The sequence below is a fragment of the Podarcis filfolensis genome (assembly GCF_964270895.1).
Source record: "Podarcis filfolensis genome assembly, chromosome: 16".
NCBI lineage: Eukaryota > Metazoa > Chordata > Lepidosauria > Squamata > Lacertidae > Podarcis > Podarcis filfolensis.
This window is the reverse complement of record NC_139620.1, coordinates 39,601,981-39,626,253: the sequence shown is the minus strand read 5'-3', so window position 1 is coordinate 39,626,253 and position 24,273 is coordinate 39,601,981. Positions and strand designations below refer to the sequence as shown.

Below are 24,273 nucleotides of genomic sequence, written 5' to 3'. Positions count from 1 at the left end.
CATATATAAAAAAGGTAAAGGTACCCCTGACCATTAGGTCCAGTTGCGGACAACTCTGAGGTTGCACGCTCATCTCGCTCTATAGTCCGAGGGATTCGAACTGCCGACCTTCTGACTGACAAGCCCTAGGCTCTGTGGTTTAGACCACAGCACAACCCGCGTCCCTAAGGCATATGTACTCTCTGTCATATTGAAATAAAAGGGATTGTGCTTCTCCCTGCCACACACCCTGGTTGTGTCAACCATAAAACCAAGCACCACAGCAATAAATACTTTATCGAAGTAACTGTAATTAAGGAGATAAGATATTTAGTGGCTGGCGCTAGGAGGTATATTGCTTCAACAAGATAACTACTAGGCATAAAATGATTTTTTGGGGGTGGGTTTGAATTGTGTCTTGACTACTCTGGGTCAATGAACCTGGCCAGTCCTGCGGCAGAGGTTTTCCTCTGGCTGTCCCCACTGTTAGAGGTGACACGTCTGGCAGCCAGGGAGGGGCGTTTTCAGTGTTGGCTCCTCATTTCTGGCCCATGCTTCCCAAACAAGCGAGGGATATACCTGGAGCCCCTGTGATGTAGCTGCTCCTAACTCCCATCAGCAAGCATGACCAATGGACAGGTACAATGTGAGGAATAGTTCACAACATCTGGAAGGCACCACATTGGCAGTGGAGGCTGGTCTATCAGGGCAAATGGGGCACTGCCCCACAAACTGGCCCCCACCTGCCTGCCACCCAGTGCAGAGGGAGGCACTGCCTATTAGCTTCCTCCTGCTTAGTCCAAGTGTTGCGCTTGTACTCAGCAGGGAGGAAGATTAGGACAAAAGTAGAATAGCAGGCTTTGGCTATCATTAGCTTTGGCGCCACCTAATGTTGGGCTCCCTGCCTCTCACCCTACCGGTCCCTATGGGCACCGGCCACCACTGCACATTTACTGCCTGTGGGGTAGAGGAATGTGACCAAAGATGGGAAGGTCAAATTCCTTCTCAGCTATGAAGTTCAGTGAGTGATGTTGGACCAGTCAGTATCTTTCTGCCTGACTGATTTCATAGATTTTCTTGTTTTTACAAGTGCTAGAATCTAGGGTATATGTGCTTTCTGCCATGCTGAAATAAAAAGTGTTGTGTTTCTCCCCCACTTCACTCCATGCCAGTTGTGCCAGCCATAAAACCAAGAGCCCTGGAAATAAAGACTTTATCAAACTTTTGATGGTTGCTTTTTATTTTGCTATACTGTGACTTCTTTTAAAAAGTGACTTAGTGTTTTGCTGCTGCTATCTCATTTCATTGCTTTTTTTTTTAAGGCTTTCATTTGGTTTTGTGTGCTGCTGCTGCTGTGAATTGATTTTTTTAGGCTGTCAATCCTGGAAGAGCAGTGTAAAAGTACTTAAATGGGGGAAAAGTTTTTAAAAGATAAAATCCATCTCTTTCCTCCTAATGCAGTTGACTGGCATTCCTATGAATTGCTCCATCAAGTTGCAGCTGAATCTTTTCATGAAGAGAGTCCCCGGCATCTGGTAGGTAGCAAAGTTCTCCAGGTGCCACGAGCCTTCTTGTTCTCAACCCTGTGACCCTCTGCTCTCTCCATCTTGGCTGTTCTTCTCATCCAGATCCACCCCTTCCTCAGGCAGCTTTGACCAGATCAGGTTGCTGGGGGTTTATATACTGTACACCTTAGCGCAAGGATGGATAACATTTATCAGCCTGAGGGCCACATTCCAATCTGTGCAGCCTTCCAGGGCCACATGTCAGTGTTGAGCAGAGGCAGAAATGGACAGAGCAGTGAATGTAAATTTTATCTGTGTACACTAGGCTAGTTTTTACACACCCACGCACACGCACACCCACCCCTGTATCCTCCATCCAGACAAGCAAGAGGCATTATCAGAATTCAGGGACCATATTCCAGCCATGCAAAAACAGTTGAGGTGAAAAGCAGAGCAGTTACCGTTGGTGTTTCTGGAGTGAGAGGGCGGCCTGGGAAAACTTCTCAAGCCACGCAGGGCCATATCTGGCTCCCTGGTCTGAGCTTCCCCACCAATGAGCTTTACAAAAACCCAAAGGTTTTGATGAGCACATGCGTGCATGCATGCGCACACCTCCCCTCTCTACTCATGCAAGCAAGAGGCATTAATCACCATGCTCCATCCAGGTAACAGCATTCAAGGAGGGATGAATGCCTGGAGAAGCCTTTTCCTTAAAACTATCTATAAGATCAACTATAGCTTGCCTATACAGCAAAGGGATGTGGCTAGGGAAAGCTCCAAGGACCCAATACAGAGGCTTGGAGGGAAGCATTTGGCCCCTGGACCTGAGACCTCCCACCTCTGCCTTCGCATGTAACATTCAGCTGGGCCCTAAATCCAGAAAGGAATGTTGAACCAGCGGTCACACCATCAAAAGTTCTTGCAATTCTCATTGTTGTCCCCTAATCTTTCAGGCAAACAGGGTCAATCAAGACAGTCGTCTTACCTCTCATTTGGTTCTCAGAGGTGAGTTGTGAGAAGCTTGCAGTGGGCTGAATCAGGCCAAACACTGTTGCTTCCTCCTTTATTTTTTATTTTTTTAAAGTGGGGGTGTTTAAATGTTTGTTGGTCTTGCGTAAGCCAATTTTGTAATGGCTTATTCAACACTTGGCTACAAGTTTTAAATCTTTTCGCCATGAATCACGCCTCTGTCCAGAATAATCTCTTCTAGAAAAAGCTCCCCCACCCCACCCTTTGTGAGAATGCAACTATTTTTGCCACTTTTGATCCCGTCTGAATTAGGCTCTGCAAAATGAACCAAAAGAGGCTGCTGTGCTTGTAACATTGTCTCCCCTGCCACTCTGGGGCCACCCTTGGAAATGCTGCCTAGACTACAGCGTGTGACAGGGGGACCTTTTCCAACCCCCAGGCCTCCTTTCCTCTTGTGCCACCTTCCAGGGGCTGCCTGCTGGTGGTGAGCAGGGCCAGAGCCCTGTGTGCATCCTCCGAAGAGGGGGCAACACAAGAACAGGCTTTTTCAATGATGACTCCCCCTTTAATTAATGCTCCCCACAGGAAAGCAGGCCTGGCGCCATCCATGTCAGCTTTTAAGCATCCTAGAGTAGCATTAGCTTTTTTTGCTGCTGTATCACACAGTTGACTTATGTTAAACTTGCAATCTAACTCCCTAGATGCTTTTCACATCCACTGCTGGCAATTCAGGTGTCCCCTGTGTTATATTAGGGGAGGGGTAGTACCTCTGGTGGGAGACACATTGTGCGCCTTCTGGGGTAGCTTGTCTACCTTTGGTCGCCACCTTGCACTCAGCTTATCACCTGTGGCTCCTCTAGAAGTTGTCAGCCAGTGACAGCAGTCCCATTCCGGGAATGGCTTTGCCAGGCCAACTATACCAGGTGAGGGTAGACAATGGGTCTCAAACCCTCAGTGAGTAAGGGACTTTGCCTGCATGCGAAAAGAGGCTCCAGCAGATTGAGCAGACGAGACCAATAGTGGATCCAAAGATCAAGAAGGCGGTTTCTGCTGTAGAGGGAAGTGAGGGGCAGATGGGGCTCTTCAACCCCATCTAGGAGAAGAAAAACTGATGCTAAACCTCCGCTGCCTTGCGGGGTATCTTTGGGAGAAGAAAAGGCTCAGGAGTAAACCCTACAAAATCTTGGGTGGAGTCCCTCACAGGGTTGGATAATGCCTTCTACACCTCCTTCCGGCAACTCCTGCAACCAGACTGGTGCCACACGTATTGCTCTACTTTCCTTTGGACCACATCAGTGAGGCTGAGGGGGGGATCTTGTTGTCCGGGCAGCCCAGGAACTCCATACACAGGCTTGCGCTTCACCGCCAGAGGCACACTCCATTGTCTCGCAGGACAGACGGATGCCAGCAAAAGTAGTTATTCTCAACTTAAATGAAGAACCTGACATTTGTCCCTATTGAAATTCATTTTGTTAGTTTTGGCTCAGTTTTCCAATCTGATATAGTAAAGATTAATCAACAAAAGCTATTTTGTGAGTTGGAGAAAGAACTGGAATTCTGGAATTCCTAATCTATCTCTTGGTGTGGGAAAATACCCTACCCCAAATTGTAATTATACTACTAAGCATTCCGTTAGTTGTCCCATCTGAAATACTGTCAACTACTACTACTACTAATTTATACTCCGCCCATCTTGCTGGGTTTCCCCAGCCACTTCCAACAAAATATTAAAATACAGTGGTCTGTTAAATGTTAAAAGCTTCCCTAAAGAGGGCTCCCTTCAGATGTTTTCTAAAAGTCTGGTAGTTGTTCTTCTTTTTGAGCGGGCGTTCCACAGGGCTGGTGCCACTACCAAGAAGGCCCTCTTCCTGGTTCCCTGTAACTTGGCTTCTCGCAGTGAGGGAACTGCCAGAAAGCCCTCAGCGCTGGACCTCAGTGTCTGGGCTGGACGATGGGGGTGGAGACGCTCCTTCAGGGATACTGGACCGAGGCCATTTAGGGCTTTAAAGGTCAGCACCAAGACTTTTAATTGTGCTTGGAAACGTACTGGGAGCCAATGTAGATCTTTCAAGACAGGTGTTATGTGGTCTCGGCGGCTGCTCCCGGTCACCAGTCTAGCTGCCGCATTCTGGATTAGTTGTAGTTTCCAGGTCACCTTCAAAGGCAGCCCCACATAGAGCGCATTGCAGTAGTCCAAGCGAGAGATAACTAGAGCATTCACCACTCTGGTGAGACAGTCTGCGGACAGATGGGGTCTCAGCCTGAGATAGAGATGCTACAGTATTTTATATGGAATGAAAAAAATCACCTAGGGTAGCGGCCAAAACTCTGTATTTTTTTTAAAAAAACCAAGCAGTGGTGGTATGACAGTACCTAGCAGAAAGGGTACACAACAAAATTGACTAAGTTAAAAGAATGTTTTAAAGAAGGTCCACTGTTGGAGGTGGAAGAATTGATAAAAAAGAGATATGCTTAAATATATGCTGTGTTTTAAAGTAAAGAATTGGGAATCTAAATTTGAAATTCTTCTCTCAGTATTAGCTACTATAAGAACCTCTTCCAATATTTTCAAATTAGAGGTGCGACCTCTCTGATATGGGGAAGTCAGGAAAGAGGGAAATTGGAAATTCTATTTATCTCTCATTTGGATAAAAGCATAATTCTGTAAACTTCTGCAAGATTCTGCAAACTTTGGTTGAACTTGGATCAGAACCAGGATACATATGTTAGAAAATGGGTGTGAGGTTTGGATCAAAGAATAACCAGGCAACAATGGAACTTTAATTGGGACAATTTCCATTCTAATATAATTCCAGCAAACCTAAAGGAGAACTATTTTAAAACCCTCTGTCAATGGTATGTAATGCCTCTTAAATTGAATTTAATATACAAATTAGGATTGGATAAATGTTGGGATATGTGGATCAAATAAAGCATATACATATAAATCTTTTGGAATTCTTCTCAAATAGAAGTATTCTAGAAATTTGTTCAGGCGAATATCTCTGATATGTTAGGAAATCATATACGCTAGGAACCTAAAATATTTCTGCTTGGTTATCTAAAAGATGCCATTCTGGAAAATGATCAAGAACTAGTGCTCAACCTTATAACTGCTGTTGTTTATAATATCTAAAAACTGGGGGCAGAGGGAGTATATATCTTACTGTATATGAATAGACTGAAAAAAATTGGTCCATAGTAACTGTGATTAAGCTAACATTACAAAATAATACATATAAACCAGCCAAACAAGTTCATGGGGAAATGAGTATTTTTTGTAATGTTTTGGAGCCGCTTACAGCCTGATGTATCAGTATTTTTTATGCTCTTTATCTTTGGTTTATTAGGTTTATTCATAACCTTATTTATTTTAAAATATGGACACCCATTTCTTCATTTTGCGCAGAGCGGAGAGATCGAAGGTGATGTATTCACAATGTACCGTACCTTTATGGTGACTATCCCTGCGGTGCTGAACTATGCTCAGTATATCCTGGTCGCCCTGGGAGGTTTACTGCTTGTGACTGCAGCTCTTCTTGGGCTCAGGAGCAAGGTAGGAATAAAACGACATCATTATTATCGATTGAATTATGTAAATTATTATTTCACTTTTCCATGTAAATATGCACTAAGCTGTTTATGACAAAAATCCAAATTGGTGCGTAATTACAACATCAATAAAATAATAAATCAAATCAAAACTGAACCCCTGAAATCTTTGCTCCTTAAATCCCATGATTGACTTGCTTTCAAACTGGAAAATTCATATTTGTTTCAGAATGCAGGTTTTGGCTTTCTTTTTTATCCTCTCAGATTTTATAATGGAAGGCCAAAACTCAGAGCCAGGCTGTACGATCTGCAACAACTCCATGGTGTGACTCTTGATGGATTTGCACCACCAACTGAGGTGGCACTCTAAGGTGCTGGCATGCTTTCATTCCCATTTCCAATATGGGAAGTAGAATGGCAAGAAGAAGAAAAAGTCATATTTACATCCCCCCCCCACAAAAAACCTATTTTTCTACAAGTTGGGAGGTTTCTTGTATTTAACATGGTGTGCATTCAAGGATGCTATTTCCGCACCGGCTGCCAAAGGTGGTACGTTCCTTGAACAGCTGTCTGATGTGATTCTGTCACTCTTGAAGTTCAGCTGTATATTGAAAGCTTTGCTTTTAAAAATGAAATGAATGGCAAAGAAACAGAAAGTACTGGTAGTTGTTGTGGAAGGCTTAGAGGGAGATGTTTGAAAAGAACTTTATTCGCTTTCCAACCAGGAAGCACAGACCCCGGATACTGCTGATTCCACCCAAATACATACCTTGTGACTAAACTATATAATGACACTAGACAGGCAGTAATGAGATCTCAACTTTTTAGAGGCTGGAGAAGGGAGGTATAGAACCACACATTTCAGCCCAGAATTCTGCAGTTGAAATCTGCAGTATTAAAAAAAAAATTAAATTAAATTAAAGGAAATGCCTGAAGTCTTTATCCTACCTATCAGTTTTTAATCCCTATCTGCATTGAAGTGATTTGTCAAAAGGCTTGTGCACAGCATGACTTGAAAAGGCATTTCCAAGGATCTTTTGACAAGACACTTCACTTCCTGGATTTCTCACATCATGCGCATCCACACTTTTTTAAAGTGCGCGGGAGGGGGCAAAGTTTGAGTGGCTTTGTTTAGAATGTGACTTGGAATTTTGTGCTGTACCAAAATAGTTACCAAATCAGTAGGGTGACGTGGCTATGAGTTTTCCCACTGGTGCCTTCTTCACTGGCAATGTTTTAAGCAGGGGCAGAGAACCCAATGTTTCCAAACTATAACTCCCATCACCCCTGGTTATTGGCAATGCTTGCTGGGGCTGAAGGGGTTGGACTAGATGACCCTCAGGACCCCAACTTTACAATTCTATTATTCTATGACTTCTGGAGGGCCACTGGCTCCCCACCCCTGGTTAAAGGTGCTCTGCAAATCTCCTGGTCGCCATCTGCCAAGGTTGGTGGTGCTACATTGTTAGCGTTGAAAGATGGATGACCAGTGATGTGAGTTCTTGCTGTTAAAGGGATATAGGTGTGCGCTAGATGTTCCATCTGGTGCATGGGACGAAGTGGACTCTGGGCAACCATCAGTTTGTTTGGAAGGTGCTCCAGTGATTTGGGCTGTGAGATTTGAAGATAACACAAACAAGTATGTTAACGGGCTATTGGAGTAGGACAGCTTTCTCCAACCTGGTGCCCTCCAGATGCCCCTTCCCTGACCTTTGGCCACGCTGGCTGATGGTAGTTGCCATCCAAAACATTCCCACATTGGGGAAGACCAAGAGAGGGGCTACTAAATTAGCTGCTTGCGATGGCGGACTGAGTAATTTTAAAACAAATGGGATTCCTATTAGTAAGCAAGTATATTTTCTCACCCTGTGCTACAAGAAATTATTTTCCTGTTTTTGAAAACAGTAAAAACCTGTCCCTTCAAAAGCTTGCAAATGTTCACAGCCATGAGAGAAATCAGTTACCAATTGAGCTGAGTTCAGCGTTACTAGGATTTCCTTTTGGAATCCTTTTCATGTGTGGCATTAAAAATAATTGCAATCTATATTTGAGGTGACCAGGGGGTTGGGGAGCTAGTAGTAACAACAAACAACAACAACAACAACAACAACAACAACAACAACAACAACAACAACAACAACAACAACAACAAATTTATACCCCGCCCTCCCCGGCCAGAGCTGGGCTCAGGGCAGCTAACACCAGTAAAATTACAGTAAAAACATAATGGGGGGGGACCAATTTAAAATACAGGTTAAAGTGCGATTTAAAATGCAGCCTCATTTTAAAAGTAGCCCCTAGTTAGAAAGGAAGTTGTTCTTGCCCCTCCCCCATTCTTTGAAGCTGCCTGAAGGAGCCTCTCCTGTCTGCTCTGTGCCGCTTTGTATAATTGACTTACGTCTGTTCAGTTGCAAATCCCTTTGTTGCAAAATGTTGCAGGAGGCAAGCTTAAGCAACCTGTTCTGACAGGACTCTTAAAACCATTTAAATTGATAGCATTGTATCTACTATTCATTAGGTTTGCTTTGAAGTTGGTCATGCTACTCGGAAGTTGAAAAGTGTGTTAGAATCACAGAATCGAAAGGGACTCTGAGGGCCATCTAGTCCACCCCCTGCAACGCAGGAACCTTTTGGCCCAATGTGGGGCTCAAACCTACGACCCCGAGATTAAGAGCCTCATGTTCTACCGACTGAAATAAACTTCAAAACTGTATTAATTTAATCTTACCCAGTTTTCGCCAATTTAGGGAATCCAGGCACTACTCTAGGATTGAATGTGAGGAAAAAACAACAACTGAGGAATGTTAAGAAGTAATAAAATTATTCTAATTGCCCCTGCTAAAAAAAATGTGGTTTTTGCTGTCACCTGGTTATCTTGATCTACTGGGGAAAAAGACACAGTAGCAAAGGTTGAGCAATCTGGTATGGATAGTAGTAGAGGGGTAATAACCTCACTCCTCAGATCTTTATAAAGAGTGCAAGCCAGAAGCACATGAGCTACTGACTCAATACTGCCATCTCCACAGGGACATAAGGGTTTTCCTAGTGGAATTTTTAAAAATCGACCCTCAAGTACAGCTGATGACTTTGGGCGTTCCCATCCATTCTCCCTCCATGGGTTCTGGTGAGGTCTGGCATGGCCTGTAGGATCGAATCTGGCAGACTCTGCCACCACCTGACCAGTGCTGGAAGCCTGGCTTGCTGCAATAGGGAAGGACTACTCGGAGGAAAGGTGTATAGCTCAGTGATCCAGGTTCAGTCTCTCGGGTGCTGTAGTCTTTCCCCTTTGTTGCCTCCACTGCTTGGCAGCCTCTGAAGTCAGAACAGGGACTAGATGGGTAGATATGTTCCTTGTTTAAGATCAAGCAGTGGTGGTGAGGATTTCAGCTCAGGATCAGAGTTGGAATTTTGATGTGTGCTCTGTGTGCTCTTGTTTTTCTTAAGCAGCAGGTCCCCAGGTTGGCTGCCCAAATACTTTCAGGCAGGAATGGGGGGAAAAGTCAAAAACAGAATGAAAAAGGCTGAACTTTGTAGGGGGAGGAATGAAGAGTTATTGAAACAAGCAGGGTGCTCAATTCCTGGGTCAGAGACTATACTGAGACCAGTCAGAAGCACATAACTCACTCATTCCTTGTGGTTTTATTGTTTGTTTGGAATGCCTCTGGTCATGTGCAGTGTGCCTTTGAGTTAATACACCGGATGGGGATCCTGGCTGTTTTGCAGGGAGAAGGGTTTCCAGGCAGCGGGGGGGGGGGGCAATTATTTCTCTCCACCTGCCCCCAACCCCCACTTCTCTTTTCATGAATAAAACACTTAATTTGGTTCCAAATAACTACTTGGTGGGTGTACAAACTCTGAGTAGGTTAATGCAGGCATAGATCACTTGATTACTGTGTCTTCGACAAAAGGCAGCTGAATGTGTAAACTGACAGTTTTTGAAAAGTGGTGTGGTAATCATACGTATGATTGGCCTGGGGTCAGAAATGGCCAATTTCAGCAATTCCCAAATCACATGCTCTCATGAAGACACTGGGATTTCCCCCATATTTATCACCAGCCCTCACTCTTCTGACAAATTCCTTATCCAAAATACCATATTTTGTGTTTTTTATATTCTAATTTTATGTTGTGAACCACCCTGAGATCTACGGGTATAGGGTATATAAGTGCATCCTCCAGATGTTGTTGACCCCAATGCCCATCAACCCCAGCAAGCACAGATCCCCTTTCCCCGCCCTGAAAATTTGGGGAAATGCTGGCCCATTAGATTCACGTCATCCTTGATGTGAAGAGATGAGTGATGAGTAGACATAGAAGTTTGGACCAAACTATAGTTCTTTACAGGGTTGGGAATCTGTGGCTTGTCAGCAGTTGCAGGACCACAGCTCACATCTCATCTGGCCATTGGCCATGTTGGCCGGGGGCTGAAGGGGCTTCTTAAGTTCAACAATATTTAGTTGACATTTATCTCGCACCTTTCTTCCAACATGTGATCAAAGGCAGCATAATTGCAATTTCTAGGTGGCACCCATCCCAGGCACTGACCAGATCCAAACCTACCGTATTTTTCGCTCTATTGGACGCACCTAGTTTTAAGAGGGGGAAATCAAGGAACCTTCTCCCAGAGCTTCTCGGGGCTGCGGGGGAGGCCCGGGTCCCCCCCCCAGCCCCAAAGAGCAAAGAAGCCAAGACAGCGAGCGGGATCCATAGCCGCGCAACCTCTCCAGCCAGGAGCTAAACCTCTCCAGCGCGGCTAAAGAAGAAGACAAGGCAGCAAGCGCGATCCATCCCGCTCGCTGCCTTGGCTTCCTCTTTAGCCTTGCGCAACGGGATGGATCGCGCCCACTGTCCACCGGGGCTGGACTAGATGACTCCTGGGGTTCCCTTCCAACCCTGCAATTCTATGACCTCGGAAGGTGTCGGGGGTCTCCACCACTGGAGGCTTTTAAGCAGCGGTTGGGGGACCATCTGCCTGGCGTTCTTTAGTTGCGATTCCTACATTGTGAGGGGGCTGGGCTAGATGACCCTTGGGTGCCCCCCAACTCTATACAGTCCTACAATTCTGCGGCAGGAGATCCACAGCCACTTCACACAATGCCCACTCCCAATTTTCATCGGAGAGACACTGGCTTCAGTGTCTAGGTAGGTACCCCCCTACCTGCCACATTTCCCCCACCCCACTTAAGCTGAGGGAATTCCTGCCCAGAGAAGCTCCCAGGTGAGACAAGGGTTAAGATCTACCTCTGGTGGATCGCGCTCGCTGCCCTGGCTTCCTCTTTAGCCTTGCGCAGCCTCCCGCGGCTGGAGAGGTTGCGCAAGGCTTTTCTAGAGGAGGGAGAAGGGACTGACTGGCGGTGTCAGTCCCTTCTCCCTCCTGGGGAAAAGCCCGCAAGAGTCGCGCGAAGCTTGTGTGGGGCTCTTGGGGGCTTTTCCTGCCTGCCTCCCCCCTGCATTCGCTCCATAGGACACACAGACTTTTTCCCTTAGTTTTTAAGATGGAAAAAGTGCGTCCTATGGTGCGAAAAGTACGGTACTTAGCTTCAGCAAGCTGGTGGCCTCATGTACCAAGATCCATCCTCCAGGACCCATCTTCTACCCATATGATGTTGCTGTTGGTCACAAATCAGCCAGTTTCCTTCCTCCTTCCAGTAGTAATAACAGTTACTGGTTGCTGATCAAGAAAGTTATCAAATGTTCTGCTGTCCTGACTACACTCTAAATTTAGAGTTTTTCTGTCTTCCTCCCCACCCCACTGCTATTACATTTTAAAAAGTTATACATTAGCTAATTTGTGAATAATGTGTCCAGTTTGGTCCTGTGCAATACTGATTCAATGGACAAAATTCCCCTATGAAGGCATAGTGCTGGTAGTTTGCTCATTAAGGGCTGTTAAGTAGCCTTGCAGCTCCAACTTGCAGCTCCAACTAGAGTGCATTCCTTGATTTCCTTAGCTGATCGTTTTAATATTCATTAAACTTTTAAGCATGATTTTTTTTTATCAGCTGGAGTTCTTTTGAGATGCTGCCACTATTGGGCATAAACGTATAAGAAGGTTGAATCCTGATTCTTTAAAGCCCACTTTGTTTTAAACAATAAGAATTCCTTCCAACTCAATTGCACAGCTATCTGTGATTCGTAGCCTGGATTATCAAGTAAAAAATATGACTATAGTAATTAAATGAAGCTCTAATCTCACTCAAGCCAGTTGAGAATGGTGTTCGCGTGAAATCTTCATTCTCTCAACAGACATTGAAAGATGGGCCCACTGAGATGCGGACCCAGTCTGGCACAAAATTTTCTAATCCTGGATCCGGCCCTGGCTATAAGTATCGGGGCCCACAGGTAAGAGCCCCCTAGATGGGAAGCCTTATCCTGAAAAAGCCGGGCATGCAAACAGAGAACTCTCTCTCTCTCTCGCTGCTTCTTGCCCCATTGGGAAATCTGAGCAAAGTGAAAGTGGCAGAGGGACAAGTAGAGCCAAACACTTTGCCTGGACCCCAAGACGTGCAAATGCCTGAGCCAGCCGTGATGCATGGCCAAGTTCTGTCTGTCTTCCTCTCTCTCTTGCCGTTGGGCTGGCCGTCTATAATAGTGGCCTACCTTGTAAGCTGGTTGTGTGGATAGACAGATTGAAAAGCCCTCTGTGAACTAAAATAACATACAGGGTGTGTGTGTGGGTGTGTATAACTCATAGGGGAAGCTTGCAGACTTATAACTCTTGCCTTAAATTTCCAAAGGGAGAAGATTTGAGTTTTTAAAGCATTGCTTTAAAAAAACAAGAGAGAGAGAGATGTGAACAAACCATTTTTGAATCTGGCTTGAGAACCAACTTTTTTTAAAAAAAAAATCCTAAGTGACACTTGACATCTCTTAATAAATCTAAGATGGAAATCATCTTGTATCTAGAAAACCAAACCTTTTCTACCAAACATTGAATAAATTAGACTCCATAAATTAGTTCCAGTGATTACTTTGATCTTATTCTTCAGATGAATTTATTATTTTTTAAAAAACAAAATCATTCCTCACTTAAATGATAATCTTCTCCTTTCTTCAGATAAATAACCAAACAGACCTAGTAGTAGAGCATAAAACACTGTTTAAACCAGACTGATTGTTTTCTAGGGAAAGCTCTTTTTATTTTGGAGTAGTAATAAGGGGTCAGGACCTAAAGGGACCGATCCCATCTCCAAAGAAAAAAACATCAACTCAGCAGCTCGGAAGGAAGCGAAACTATAGGTGGATGCGTGACAATAAAAGGTAATGTCAACCATTGTAAAACCAAAGTATCTTCATTCTGTTTAAAACCTTCTTGGTTTTAAACGGCTGCTTTAGTGGTTGGGTGCTTTTAAAATGATGTAGGCGCAACAGTGGGCATCTTGAGTTCCACCCAGGTAATCCCTCTTGCTCACAACAGCCTCCTGGGATCCCTTCCTCCAGCCCCCCATACCCTGCTCTTACTCACCTCATTTTACTTGAAAATAATAATGATGATAAAGCTGGATCCAAGTTTATGAAGGCCTGCTTGGGATTTTGGGAAGTAACTCTTTGCTATAATTCCAATGTAAGAAATACATTCCGGATCAGACATCCTAGTCCACATTGTTTTTGAAGGTGTCTTTTGAAACTATCTACACACAGCTCCCGAAGTTTGGGAGCTTTCTGCCTCCCAACATGGGGTTTTTGTTTTAGTTACCAACAGCCTTGCTAAGATTTCTTCTCCAGGAATTTGCCTCATTGTTGTTGTTTTTTAATGCCATCTAAACAAGGTCCATTATCTTACAACAGTGAATCTTATCAGGTATGTATTGTGCTAAGAAGTTGCCTACTCTTGGTTTGTCTGGAATTACCGCATTTTGGCTTTACTTAAATTCTAGCGTTATTGGAAAGATGAAATATAAGGCAGCGAAAGAGATAAAGCTGTTGGTTTATTCTGACCAGCTGCTGTAGGTGTGAAGGTAATGTGAGCTTTAGATATTTGTGCAGTTTGCATATTCTTACACAGATGGAAATTAGCCTGATGGAGGGATGTATCAATTCTGCCTCGTCAATATCTTGTTCAAAGGTGCCCTTGTGTGGTAAAGGTTGGTAATGTGAGGGGAAACTTCAGTCACCTCAGTGTGGTAAAAGATTGAGGCTGTGTTTGGATGTAACACTGGACTATGGTGAAGTGACTGGGGCTCAGGCTTGGCTACTCTTCCCCTTTCTCCTTTTCCAGCATGGCTAGGTGGAAACTGGAAGCTTTCACTTCTGTGTTTAGCTGCAGCTTAGCATTATGTCCAAACCTGGGCAAGCCAAGGCTAGTCAGCTGTGGCTCACTTCAGCCTTTATCACCCTGGTGCCCTACAGAATTTTTGGATGACAACTCCTATCATCTAATACTACTGGCTATGCTGACTAGGCATGATTGGAATTGTAGTTCAGAACATCTGAAACAGGCAAATTTCAAAACTGTAGTCTTTGAAGCTGGCATGTTGTTTTGTTTTTAAAAAACAGAATTAAAATTAATCACAGTGTCTGGACACAACACTAAACTATGGTTTGTTTAAAATGGAAGTGACAGCTCATTGCCACACTGAAGAGAAACAGAAAGGGCACAAGCCTGAGGCTCTTGCACATGAACACTTAGCTAGCTGTGCTGTTAGTGTTGCATGTGAAGCAGGCCAGATTCCTGCTGTGTGGAGGTGTGTTCTGGTAAAATGTTCACTTTCTGCAATGGATGTGGTACAGTGGTACCTCGGTTCTCAAATGAAATCTGTTCTGGAAAGCCCATTCAGCTTCCGAAATGTTCAAAAACCAAGGTGCGGCTTCCCATTAGTTGTAATAGCTTCTTGCACTCAGCAGAAGCCGCGTCGCACGTTCGGGTTCTGAAAAACGTTTGAAAACAGAAGCATTTACTTCTGGGTTTTTGGCATTTGGGAGCTGAAATGTACGATAACGGAGGCGCTTGGGAACCGAGGTTCCACTGTAAGCAGACTCTCCGCACCAGGATCAGCCCAACTGAAGCATATGCGAACTCTCCTTTCTGACAGTCCAGGTTCTAACTAGACTTTTCTTGCTTCTTTCAGAGAGATGCTCGAGCAAAGACTCCACAGATGCCAAATCTACCAAACGGCCAAATTCAGGATTCAGAAACTACCCCTCTTCTGCAAAAGGACTCAAACACAGTTCACTCCAGCATTTTTCCTGATACTTGATACCTCTGTTCCTCTTCGCCAAGGATCCTTAATAGGCTATTAGCAGTATATGTGGCCTGGGTGTGGGCCCAGCAGAACAAACTCAGGTGTATTTGCACTGACTCTGGAAGAGTGATAGGTGCACGTGGTTCTCCTCTTCTTACACTACAGTAGCTTTCCAGAAAGCTGACCCTTTTGAAAAAGTAAAGGTGGTTATCTCCATGCCCTGAGATTTTAGTGCCTTCACTCCCACAGCACCACCTTCCCATTACAACCTACCAAAAGTTTCATGTAAGAATTAAAATTGGGTGGGTTTGGAGAGCAGGGTGGAATTTGCATCTGTGGAAGCTACATAGGCAAGATGTCAGTCTCCCCCTGGTTTTATCCTGAGCACAACGCCTTGCACTCCACAAACAATTAAATGCTGTTGTCATTTTTGTATGTTTAAACCCAGCTGGAAACATGATGCATCCTTCCTTGCTCATGCGTGCACAAACGACACTTGGTTTTCAATGCGCACAGCATTACAGAAGAAACACTCGGTTCTTCTCCACATCAGGGTTGCTGAGGGCTGTAACAACACGGTGCTAATTTTGGGGTGACAGAAGGGAAAGTGCCTTTATTTTAAGATTATTCTGGGAACCAGAGTGGCACAGTATCCTTGACTTAGCTCACCACCACCAAAGTGTTTCCAGTTTCAGACTTCTAAGACTTTCCACCTTATCCCAGCTTTGCTACTGGAAAGGACCTGTTTTTAACAACTGTTGCCAAACACCATTTCATCCTATTTCCCATGCCATAGTATACAGAGAATATTCCAGATGTGTGTCTTTTTTCAAGAGAAAAATTAAAGTACTCTGAGTCTTTCATTAAGGTCTTTCATTCTTAGTGTGTCAATGCAGGGTTGTGAAGAGGGGAAGAGGGAGAGAAGCATTTTAGTGTTGGCCTGTCAAAACAGTCTTTGCGTGTGTGGGTGGGGGTAAGATTTCATAAATGATGATAAATTTTTATTTGTTTATTTATAGAAATGCTTATAAATCACAGTTTTGGGATGGGGAAGTGCTATACAATTATTATATATACAATACAAAACCTCATAAAAACTGAAATCGCATATCAAGCAGCCAACTTATTACAGGAATATTTTTTCTTACTAGTCTGCATAAGCCCTGACAGTATAGAAAAGTTTTCAGCAAATATTTAAACATTAATACAGAAAGTGCCTGCTGAATCTTCATTGGTGAAAATGTTGGGGCAAAGTGGGGGACTGCTGTGCTTGGCCTTCCGGTGGTGTTTGACTCCAGTTCCCATCGTGCCTGACTGCTGGCTACCTTGGCCAGGGCTCATGGGAGTTCGAGTCCAAGAAACGCCTGGAGGGGACCCTCACAAATTCCCCATTCCTGTGGAAGAGGATTGGGAGTGTTAGGAGTAGCACTTTAGCTCTTGGCCACTGGGCGGAGATATTGCCACATGGTAGTTAACAAATGTTCCGTGAGGGTGCTGTAGCTACATCAGCCAGATCCCCTCCCTCCTAGTTTTAATGTTTAATCTGGGTTAAGGAAGAGTGCTGCACTTGATAAACTTGGGCACAGTGAAAAAAGCATCATGCTGGATTTCCCCTGTGTGGTTTGAAAAGCATCCAGCCTGTGGGTGGGTGTGTTTTGCAGAGGAAGTCCGGTCACTTTCACCTGCTGTGGTCAACCAGCTGCTTTGAAGTCAACCTGTCTGTGAATCATTAGCCACTTAGAACATTGCAAATAATTAATTGCATATATTCTGCAAATAATTGCTTGCATGCTATAGTCTGCCTTTTCCTCCAAAGACCTCAAGGTTGCATGCATGGTTCTCCTCTGCCCACAGTTTTTTCCCTCACAGCAAATCCTGTGATGTAGATTCGGCCATGATGGACCCAGGGTCCTGGAGGGAGCTTCCCAGGCGGACTCTGCTTTGAGCCTGGTCACCTCTAATCCTAGTCCGTGTTCCCACCATACCTTTAAAGCACTGCGAAACAGCTGCGGCCTTCCCCAAGGGATTCTGGGAGCTGTAGCTTGTTAAAGGTGACATTGTTATAAGACCCCCTTATTCCCTTCACAGATCTACAATTACCAAAGTTCCTGAGAAGAGGGATTGGCTGTTAAACTACTCTGGAAATTGTAGCTCTTTGAGGGGAATAGGGATCTCCTACAAGGTTTACCAAACTATAGCTCCCAGAATTCTTTGGGGGAAGTCATGCCTGGGCGGATGTGGCCCTAGCCTAACACTCCCAACTAGTGTATCACACTGGGAAGATTTGAGTCTTCCAGCAGCTGAAACCTGAAGATCCTGTCTTTTTTGTTCCGGAAAGCTGCACAATATTACAATATTTTGCCACTCCTTTCAACGAACCCAAGGTGTGATGTACAAATTGGTTCTCGCCCTCCCCGGCAACCCCAATTTAGCTCCAAAATAACCCTGGAGTAGTTTTTATTTTATTTATTGAGGGTTAAAGGTAAAGGGTAAAGGGACCCCTGACCATTAGGTCCAGTCGTGGCCGACTCTGGGGCTGCGGCGCTCATCTCGCTTTATTGGCCGAGGAAGCCGGCATACAGCTTCCAGGTCATGTGGCCAGCAGGACTAAGACGCTTCTGGTGAACCAGAGCAGCGCACAGAAACGCTGTTTACCTTCCCGCCAGAGTGGTACCTATTTATCTACTTGCACTTTGACGTGCTTTCGAACTGCTAGGTTGGCAGGAACAGGGAGTGAGCAACGGGAGCTCACCCCATTGCAGGGATTCGAACCGCCGACCTTCTGATCGGCAAGCCCTAGGCTCTGTGGTTTAACCCACAGTGCCACCCGCGTCCCTGAACTTGTACCAACTGAGTTCTACTAGGTCTAGACCCATTGACATTAACTGGCCCAGGTTAGTCATCCCGACTTGTAAGCCTTCCCCTCATTCACTTGCCAGGGCAGGCAGGGTCCAGCACTTACGCTGGCTGCACTTATGCTGGCTACCCCAGCAGGTGATGTCATTGCTCCTGGTCTGGAAAAACTCCTGGAGTTGCACTTCTCTGCAGTCCTCCTCCCATGGTCTCTCTGGCCCGAGGGACACAGCCATTCCTTTCTCCTGGGGTCCTGCCAATGGACCATGGCCAGTGTACAGTTTGAATCATGACTATTCATGAAACTCCAGTTATTAATGGGATGTACACACTTCTTTGTTTTGTTTCTTCTTGTGATATGGACAAAAGAAAGTTGTACTCTAATCTCTCTGCCCCCAATCTCAAAAGCTTTGGCATGAAAGCTAATAGCTCAAACCAGCTTGGCACAGCTGCTTGCAGCTGGCATCTCAATGCCACCTGCATGCGCTTGGCCTTCAAGTCAAGCATTAAGCAACCCTGGAAAACTGCAGCTGACCGAAGGTGCTGGTGCAGGCCTGTAAATCATTGGAGCAGGCCACAGGTTTGTCAAAAGACTGCCAGCAGCCTCAAAGGGTCTCCGCTGCCCTTTTTATACTTTTGCCTCCACTCGCCTGGTGCTTTCTGACTGGGGGAACAGATGAGGAGGGGTGTGCAACAAGCTCAGTATGCAATTGCATACATTTAAGTGCAAAAGAACGGCTCAGTTCTTCTGTCAGTTCTGGTCTGGAAACAATTTGGACCTACTGGATTATTTCACACACACATCTGGAGTGGCTTTTCCTAAACTTCTGTTGTACTCCATCTTCCATCAGCCCCAGCCAACTTGGCCAATAGGCAGGGATGATAAAAATTGTAGTCCAGAGATAGCTAGAGGACACCAGATTGTCGATGACTCTTTTGTGTTTTTGTGTGTGTATGCACACATACACACACACATGTAATATATAATATATAATAATGGATCAACATAGCTGCCGGCAGTTTTGGACACTCCTTGTGGAGGAGTTGCGGCTGTTGCGATGAGCTCTTGCATGTCAACATTCACCCCTGCACCACAGCCACTGAGCCATCATTTTGTAATGAGCTTCGTTCCCTGTGCCACTGTTTTGGATCTGGCTCCCACTGGCGAAACTCAAGTTTCTCGGATCTACTATCCCCCTGCATTTTTTTTACTAGAACCCTGAAGTCTCATCCAGTTTTTGAGAAAAAGGAATTCTTCCCTGCCAACCCCCATACCCCAGCTCTCTGAAACAGAGATATTTCTAATTCCACTATTTCCTTCTGCTCCTCCTCCAGCTCCTCCTGGTTACATAATTCTCATTATAATTTTGAGATAATGAAAGTGGTGCAAAACAGCGTCTTGGGATAATGGTCTCCTGCTACTACCCAAATGTCAAGGCGAAGTCAATGCAGTAATCAAGGCAAAAGGCAAAGAGGTGCTTGTTTCCCTAGCCAAAGGCATTAATCCCCCAGCTGATTTCCCCCAGTGCTGGCTGATTGATCGGTTTACTGCAGTGTCATTTTGATCAGAAGGAATGCCAGAGTACAATGCAAATTTAGAAACGCAAAGCAACTTCAATCCCAAATACACACTCGTAAAATGCAACATATCTCTTCACATTAATATAGAATGAAAATGCATAGAGTGACCCAGTGGCTCTTAAATTGCAGTGACTCACTAATAAAGACCCAGGCAAACAGGTAAGTCTTTGACCGGTGCCAAAGTGGCACAAACGGTGCCAGTTGCACTCCCAGGGTGAAGTCGCATCCACAGTCTGTAGCAGAGGGGACAGTCGCTTGCCTCTTATACCTCAGCGTTTGTACAGGATGAAGGCAGATGAGGCTGCCTCCTTCCCAAGCTATCAGTGGCCGCTAGCCATGATGCCTGTGTTGAACCTCCACTGTCAGAAGCAGTAAGCCTCTGTATACCAATTGTTGGGAATCGCAAGTGAGGAGAGTGGTCTTGCGTTCTGGTCCTGCCTATGAGTAGCCTGCTGGATCAGGCCAGCGGCCCTGTTCTCCCAGTGGCCAACCAGATGCCTGTGGGAAGCCGGCAAGCAGAACATGAGCCCAAGAGCAGCCTTCTCCCCTCCCACAGTTTCCAGCAACTGGACTTCCAAGGGCCACTGTGAGAAGAGGGTGATGGACTAGGTGGCCATTGGCCTGAACCAGCATGGTTGTTTTTGTGTTCCTATGTTGAGACTGGCTACTGGCTCCCTTTGCCCCTCCATAGCAGGAATCCCACCCAGTCCAATGCAGCACACAAGCTGTGTGTTGGGGGTGAGACCCTCTCCCTCTCAATTCTGGCAGACTTGCCCAGACCTCAGCAGGCTGCCCTAGATGGCTGGTTTGCTGATTTAGCTTGGCAGGCCACTGGTTATAAAGTGAACCCATTTAAAATGCATCCAAAATACCATAGCAAGGGGTTAATGGACTAAGTGGCATTTCTGCAGCATTTGAAATGGCAGGCATGCAGTTCATTTAACTGCTTCTCGGTGGCAGCACCCAGTTCTCGGCTAACCTTTCCTTTATGGGGCTGAGTTGGACTTTTGATTAATTGCTTTCCGCAACATCCAGCAACAAAGTGCACAGAGGCTCTTGCTATAAGCTCAAAAGTGAAAGACAACTAGCTCAGAAGAATGATAAAGCACAACAAAACTATTATCTTATATATTTGCATAGGAGGAACCAGTAGACTCTCTACAATAGGCTGTAATGTAAGGATCACACACACATACACAAGATAAAAAAAGGACAAGTTAGCTTTTTGAGGAGGCGGAATGCTTTAATTGCTAGACTACTGTTGGGTTGTTTTTTTAAAGAAAAATATTTGACATTGCCAAACTGGGAAATAAAACCTAAGTTTGCAAAATTGCAAGTCATTTTATTTCTCATTTTTGCACAACTGCAAGTAACTTTCTCCCAGTTTTGCAGAACTGCAACTAATTATGTTCCAGTTTAACCAGAAGCCACATGAGGGTTGCTATAGAAGCCAATTTTCTGCTTAGCCTTGGTTTCAAAGGTTCTTAATGTTTGTTTTCCTACGCTGTGAAAAAGCCTTTCAATTGTTAAAATATTTTGTATATTGTTATTAATACTTACACAGGGGTTACGTTCTGGGGATCGTGCCTAAAGACAAAATCGTGTGTAGTCAAAACACATTTGGTTCAATGGCATGTGGAATTGTCGAAGTCTTTTTTCATGGATGTCTGCCCCCTTTCCACCCTATTTTTATTTATTTTATTTATTTTGCCAAGTGTGTAAAGTGTGCTAGTTAAATATGCACAAGTTGCAGACTTACTGTATTTCCATTTATAGACCACTTACTATCTGGTGATGTCAAAGCGGTTTACAATAGATAAAGTTACCTGTTAATTCATTAGATGTCTAACTTACGCCTTCCTGCAAAGGAGCCCAGGCAAGTGGTATGCAAAGGTCTGCTTATGCAGGATTCACTGCTACTTGGCCCAAGAAACTTTCTACAATATAGGGCTTCGTCTACTATATAGACCAAGTCCTGATGCAGCTTGGCTCTCTCCTCCCCAATAAAAGCTGGCTAGTTTTAAAAAAGCAAAACAGCTACACCAGAGCGGACTACTTGAGAAAATCTCGTGCCATTTGGCCAAGTGAAGAGTGACAGTGGTGAGGAGCAAGTGAAGCAGCCTCCCCTGGCTTTGACCCTTTGCTCCTCTGGAGCCAACAGAAAAGGACAGTGAACTGGTTTGCCTGCAGAAGGTCCCAGGTTCGATCTCTGCCATCTCCAGGTGGAGCTGGGAGTGCCGCCTGCCGGAAACCCTGCAGAGATGCAGTCAGTGTAGAGACAGTACTCAGCTGGATGGACCAATGGTCAGACACAGTGCACAGGTGGCTCGGTTCAGGGGCAGCTTGTGGGCCGGTAAAACAGTCTTTGTGGGCCGCATCCAGCCCATGGGCTGCATGTTGCTGACCCCGGATCTAGTCCAACCCCCTGCAATGCAGGAATCTCAACTAAAGCGTCCATGACAGATGGCCATCCAACCTCTGCTTAAAAAACCTCCAAGGGAGACTGTTGAACAGCTCTTACTGTCAGAAAGATTTCCTGATGTTTAGTCAGAATCTCCTTCCTTGCAACTTGAATTGGTCCTCTGGTGCAGGAGAAAACAAGCTTGCTCCATCTTCCATGTGACAGCCTTTGAGATATTTGAAGATGAAATAAGTGATAATGACAATAATAATATCCTTTGCACTCCAATTTTGTTCTCGTCACTTTCCTACGTGGAAGCAATTTCTATCGGCATCTTTACAATATCAGTGGTCTTATGACTATTTTTTGGGTGGGTTTCAACTACAAACCAGAAAATTCAGATTGTGCAATTAAAATCAATTTGGAGCTCATTTGTAACAACCCCACCTAACCCCCCCCCCCAATTTTTGGTGATGTGTGATGAAGAAATGCACTGGAGAATGTGGGATAACACTTGGTGTGATGTCGTCTAACCTCCCTGCATGCTTACTAAATAACCATTGTTGTCAAACTTCCTTCAAATTTTAAGTGAGGGTGAATGATTGGTGCTCAATAAACCGTCTGGAAACAGCCTTAGTGATGGTTATGTAATATTGCTTACTAATGAGCATGGCAAGCCCCCAGGCAAGCCCCCAGACATGGTGGACTTATACAGCAACATCAGTTGGATCAAGCGCTAACTGTATACTGTCAGTGCTCATCCCCCCAAACTGCTTCTTGTACTCTAGTTCCAAAAAGTCAGATTACTGTCTCCTTCACTAACTCTTAATACTTAAAGATCTCAGGAATGGGTTAATACACACAAATGACATCACATATGCATTTTACTTACATGTATAAGCACAAATTTAGATTTTAAATGTCACAGAAGTCAAGTCCTATCCACATCTCCCTAAATCAATCAATCAACTAATTTGTACTTCAACACAGATCACACCAAATCAGTTCCTCTTCAATATACTTGCCCCACCCAATTAACTTCCCAACAAATTCTGCTCCAAATCAGTTCAGCTCCCCTTCAGTTACCCCATTCATTAACCTCAGATCATCTTTAGAGAAAGTTATCTTAAATCATTGCCCCAAATTAAGATCCTACCAGTAATTCAATTCCCACCCCCAATTTATGTATCCACTCAGGGAAAAAGTGGAGAATCTGTGTCCCATGGCCCATATCTAGCAGCACCCCTTATCAAAACCAGCAGTGCTCACCATTTAACTACTATGGTCACTTTCACACCATACATGTAAAGCACTATGATACCACTTTAAAGAGTCATGGGTTCCTACAAAGAATTCTGGGACCTGTTGTTTAATAGTTGTTTGGAGACATCCCATTCCCCTCACAGCGCTACAATTTGCAGAGTGGTTTAACAAGCAGAGTTCAGAGCAGTGCTGTTGGATCAGGCCAAAGCACATTCTGGTCTCACAGTAGCCAACCATGAGGAAGACATGAGCACACCTCTCTCTGACTCGTAGGTCCAGCAACTGGTAGCCTCTGATCAGGGGCAGACTTTGGTCATCATTCATAATACAGCGCCCTGTAAAAGCCCAAAATTTGGTGCTCCCAAATAGAACTTATCAGTTATGGATCTTCTCAATTTTGTGCCCTCTCAGCTTGGGGCACTGTGGGGGGGGGGGAACTGACTACAACTCCCTAAAATCCAGGTGGTACACAGCCTTCATAAATAGGAGTCATTGGTAGCCCTTCATTGCTGTTTTTCTCATTCAGAACCTCCCTCCTCCTCCTCCACCAGCTTCTGTAGAGCCTCTGGTTTCTCCAGAACTCAGCTGGCAAACTGCTGAACTAGGCAAAGAAATCAGGAAATGTAAAGAAGTAGAAGGCACTTTTTATCATATGTGGTGGACATGCAAAGTGGCTAAGGACTTGGGGGGGTGATTTATAATGAGATAAAAAAATGTTTAAGGTGACATTTTTTTAAAAAAGAAAAAACCCTCTTAGGGATAACTGGGTCAGAGTTTCAAGAAGACAGATGAACCTATTCTTGTATGCCACAACAGCAGCAAGAATACTTTATGCATAAAAATGGCAGAACCAGGAGATAGCTACTGTATAAGAATGGCAGTTAAAACTGATGGAATATGCCAAATTGGCAAATTTAACTATGAAAACTAGAGATCAAGAAGAGGCAGATTTTAAGGAGGAGTGGATTTTAAGATTTTATGGAGGAGT

The 24,273-nt window shown here is 44.7% G+C and overlaps 1 protein-coding gene across 4 annotated transcripts in view; it reads left to right on the top strand.

The window, feature by feature from the left end:
- The window catches only part of SCARB1 (scavenger receptor class B member 1), a 52,376-nt gene extending 36,326 nt beyond the window's left edge, over window positions 1-16,050 (top strand). The window contains exons 9-14 of one of the 4 annotated variants that reach the window (XM_083590283.1): window positions 1,441-1,514; window positions 2,438-2,489; window positions 5,863-6,009; window positions 12,252-12,347; window positions 13,131-13,265; window positions 15,074-16,050. In XM_083590283.1, coding sequence (XP_083446409.1) covers window positions 1,441-1,514; window positions 2,438-2,489; window positions 5,863-6,009; window positions 12,252-12,347; window positions 13,131-13,244 — 483 coding nt within the window. In that variant the 3' untranslated portion in view covers window positions 13,245-13,265; window positions 15,074-16,050. The remainder of the gene's footprint in view (window positions 1-1,440; window positions 1,515-2,437; window positions 2,490-5,862; window positions 6,010-12,251; window positions 12,348-13,130; window positions 13,266-15,073) is intronic. The other 3 variants (XM_083590285.1, XM_083590282.1, XM_083590284.1) reach the window with 3 other exon arrangements.
- The last annotated feature ends 8,223 nt before the right edge of the window (window positions 16,051-24,273 follow it).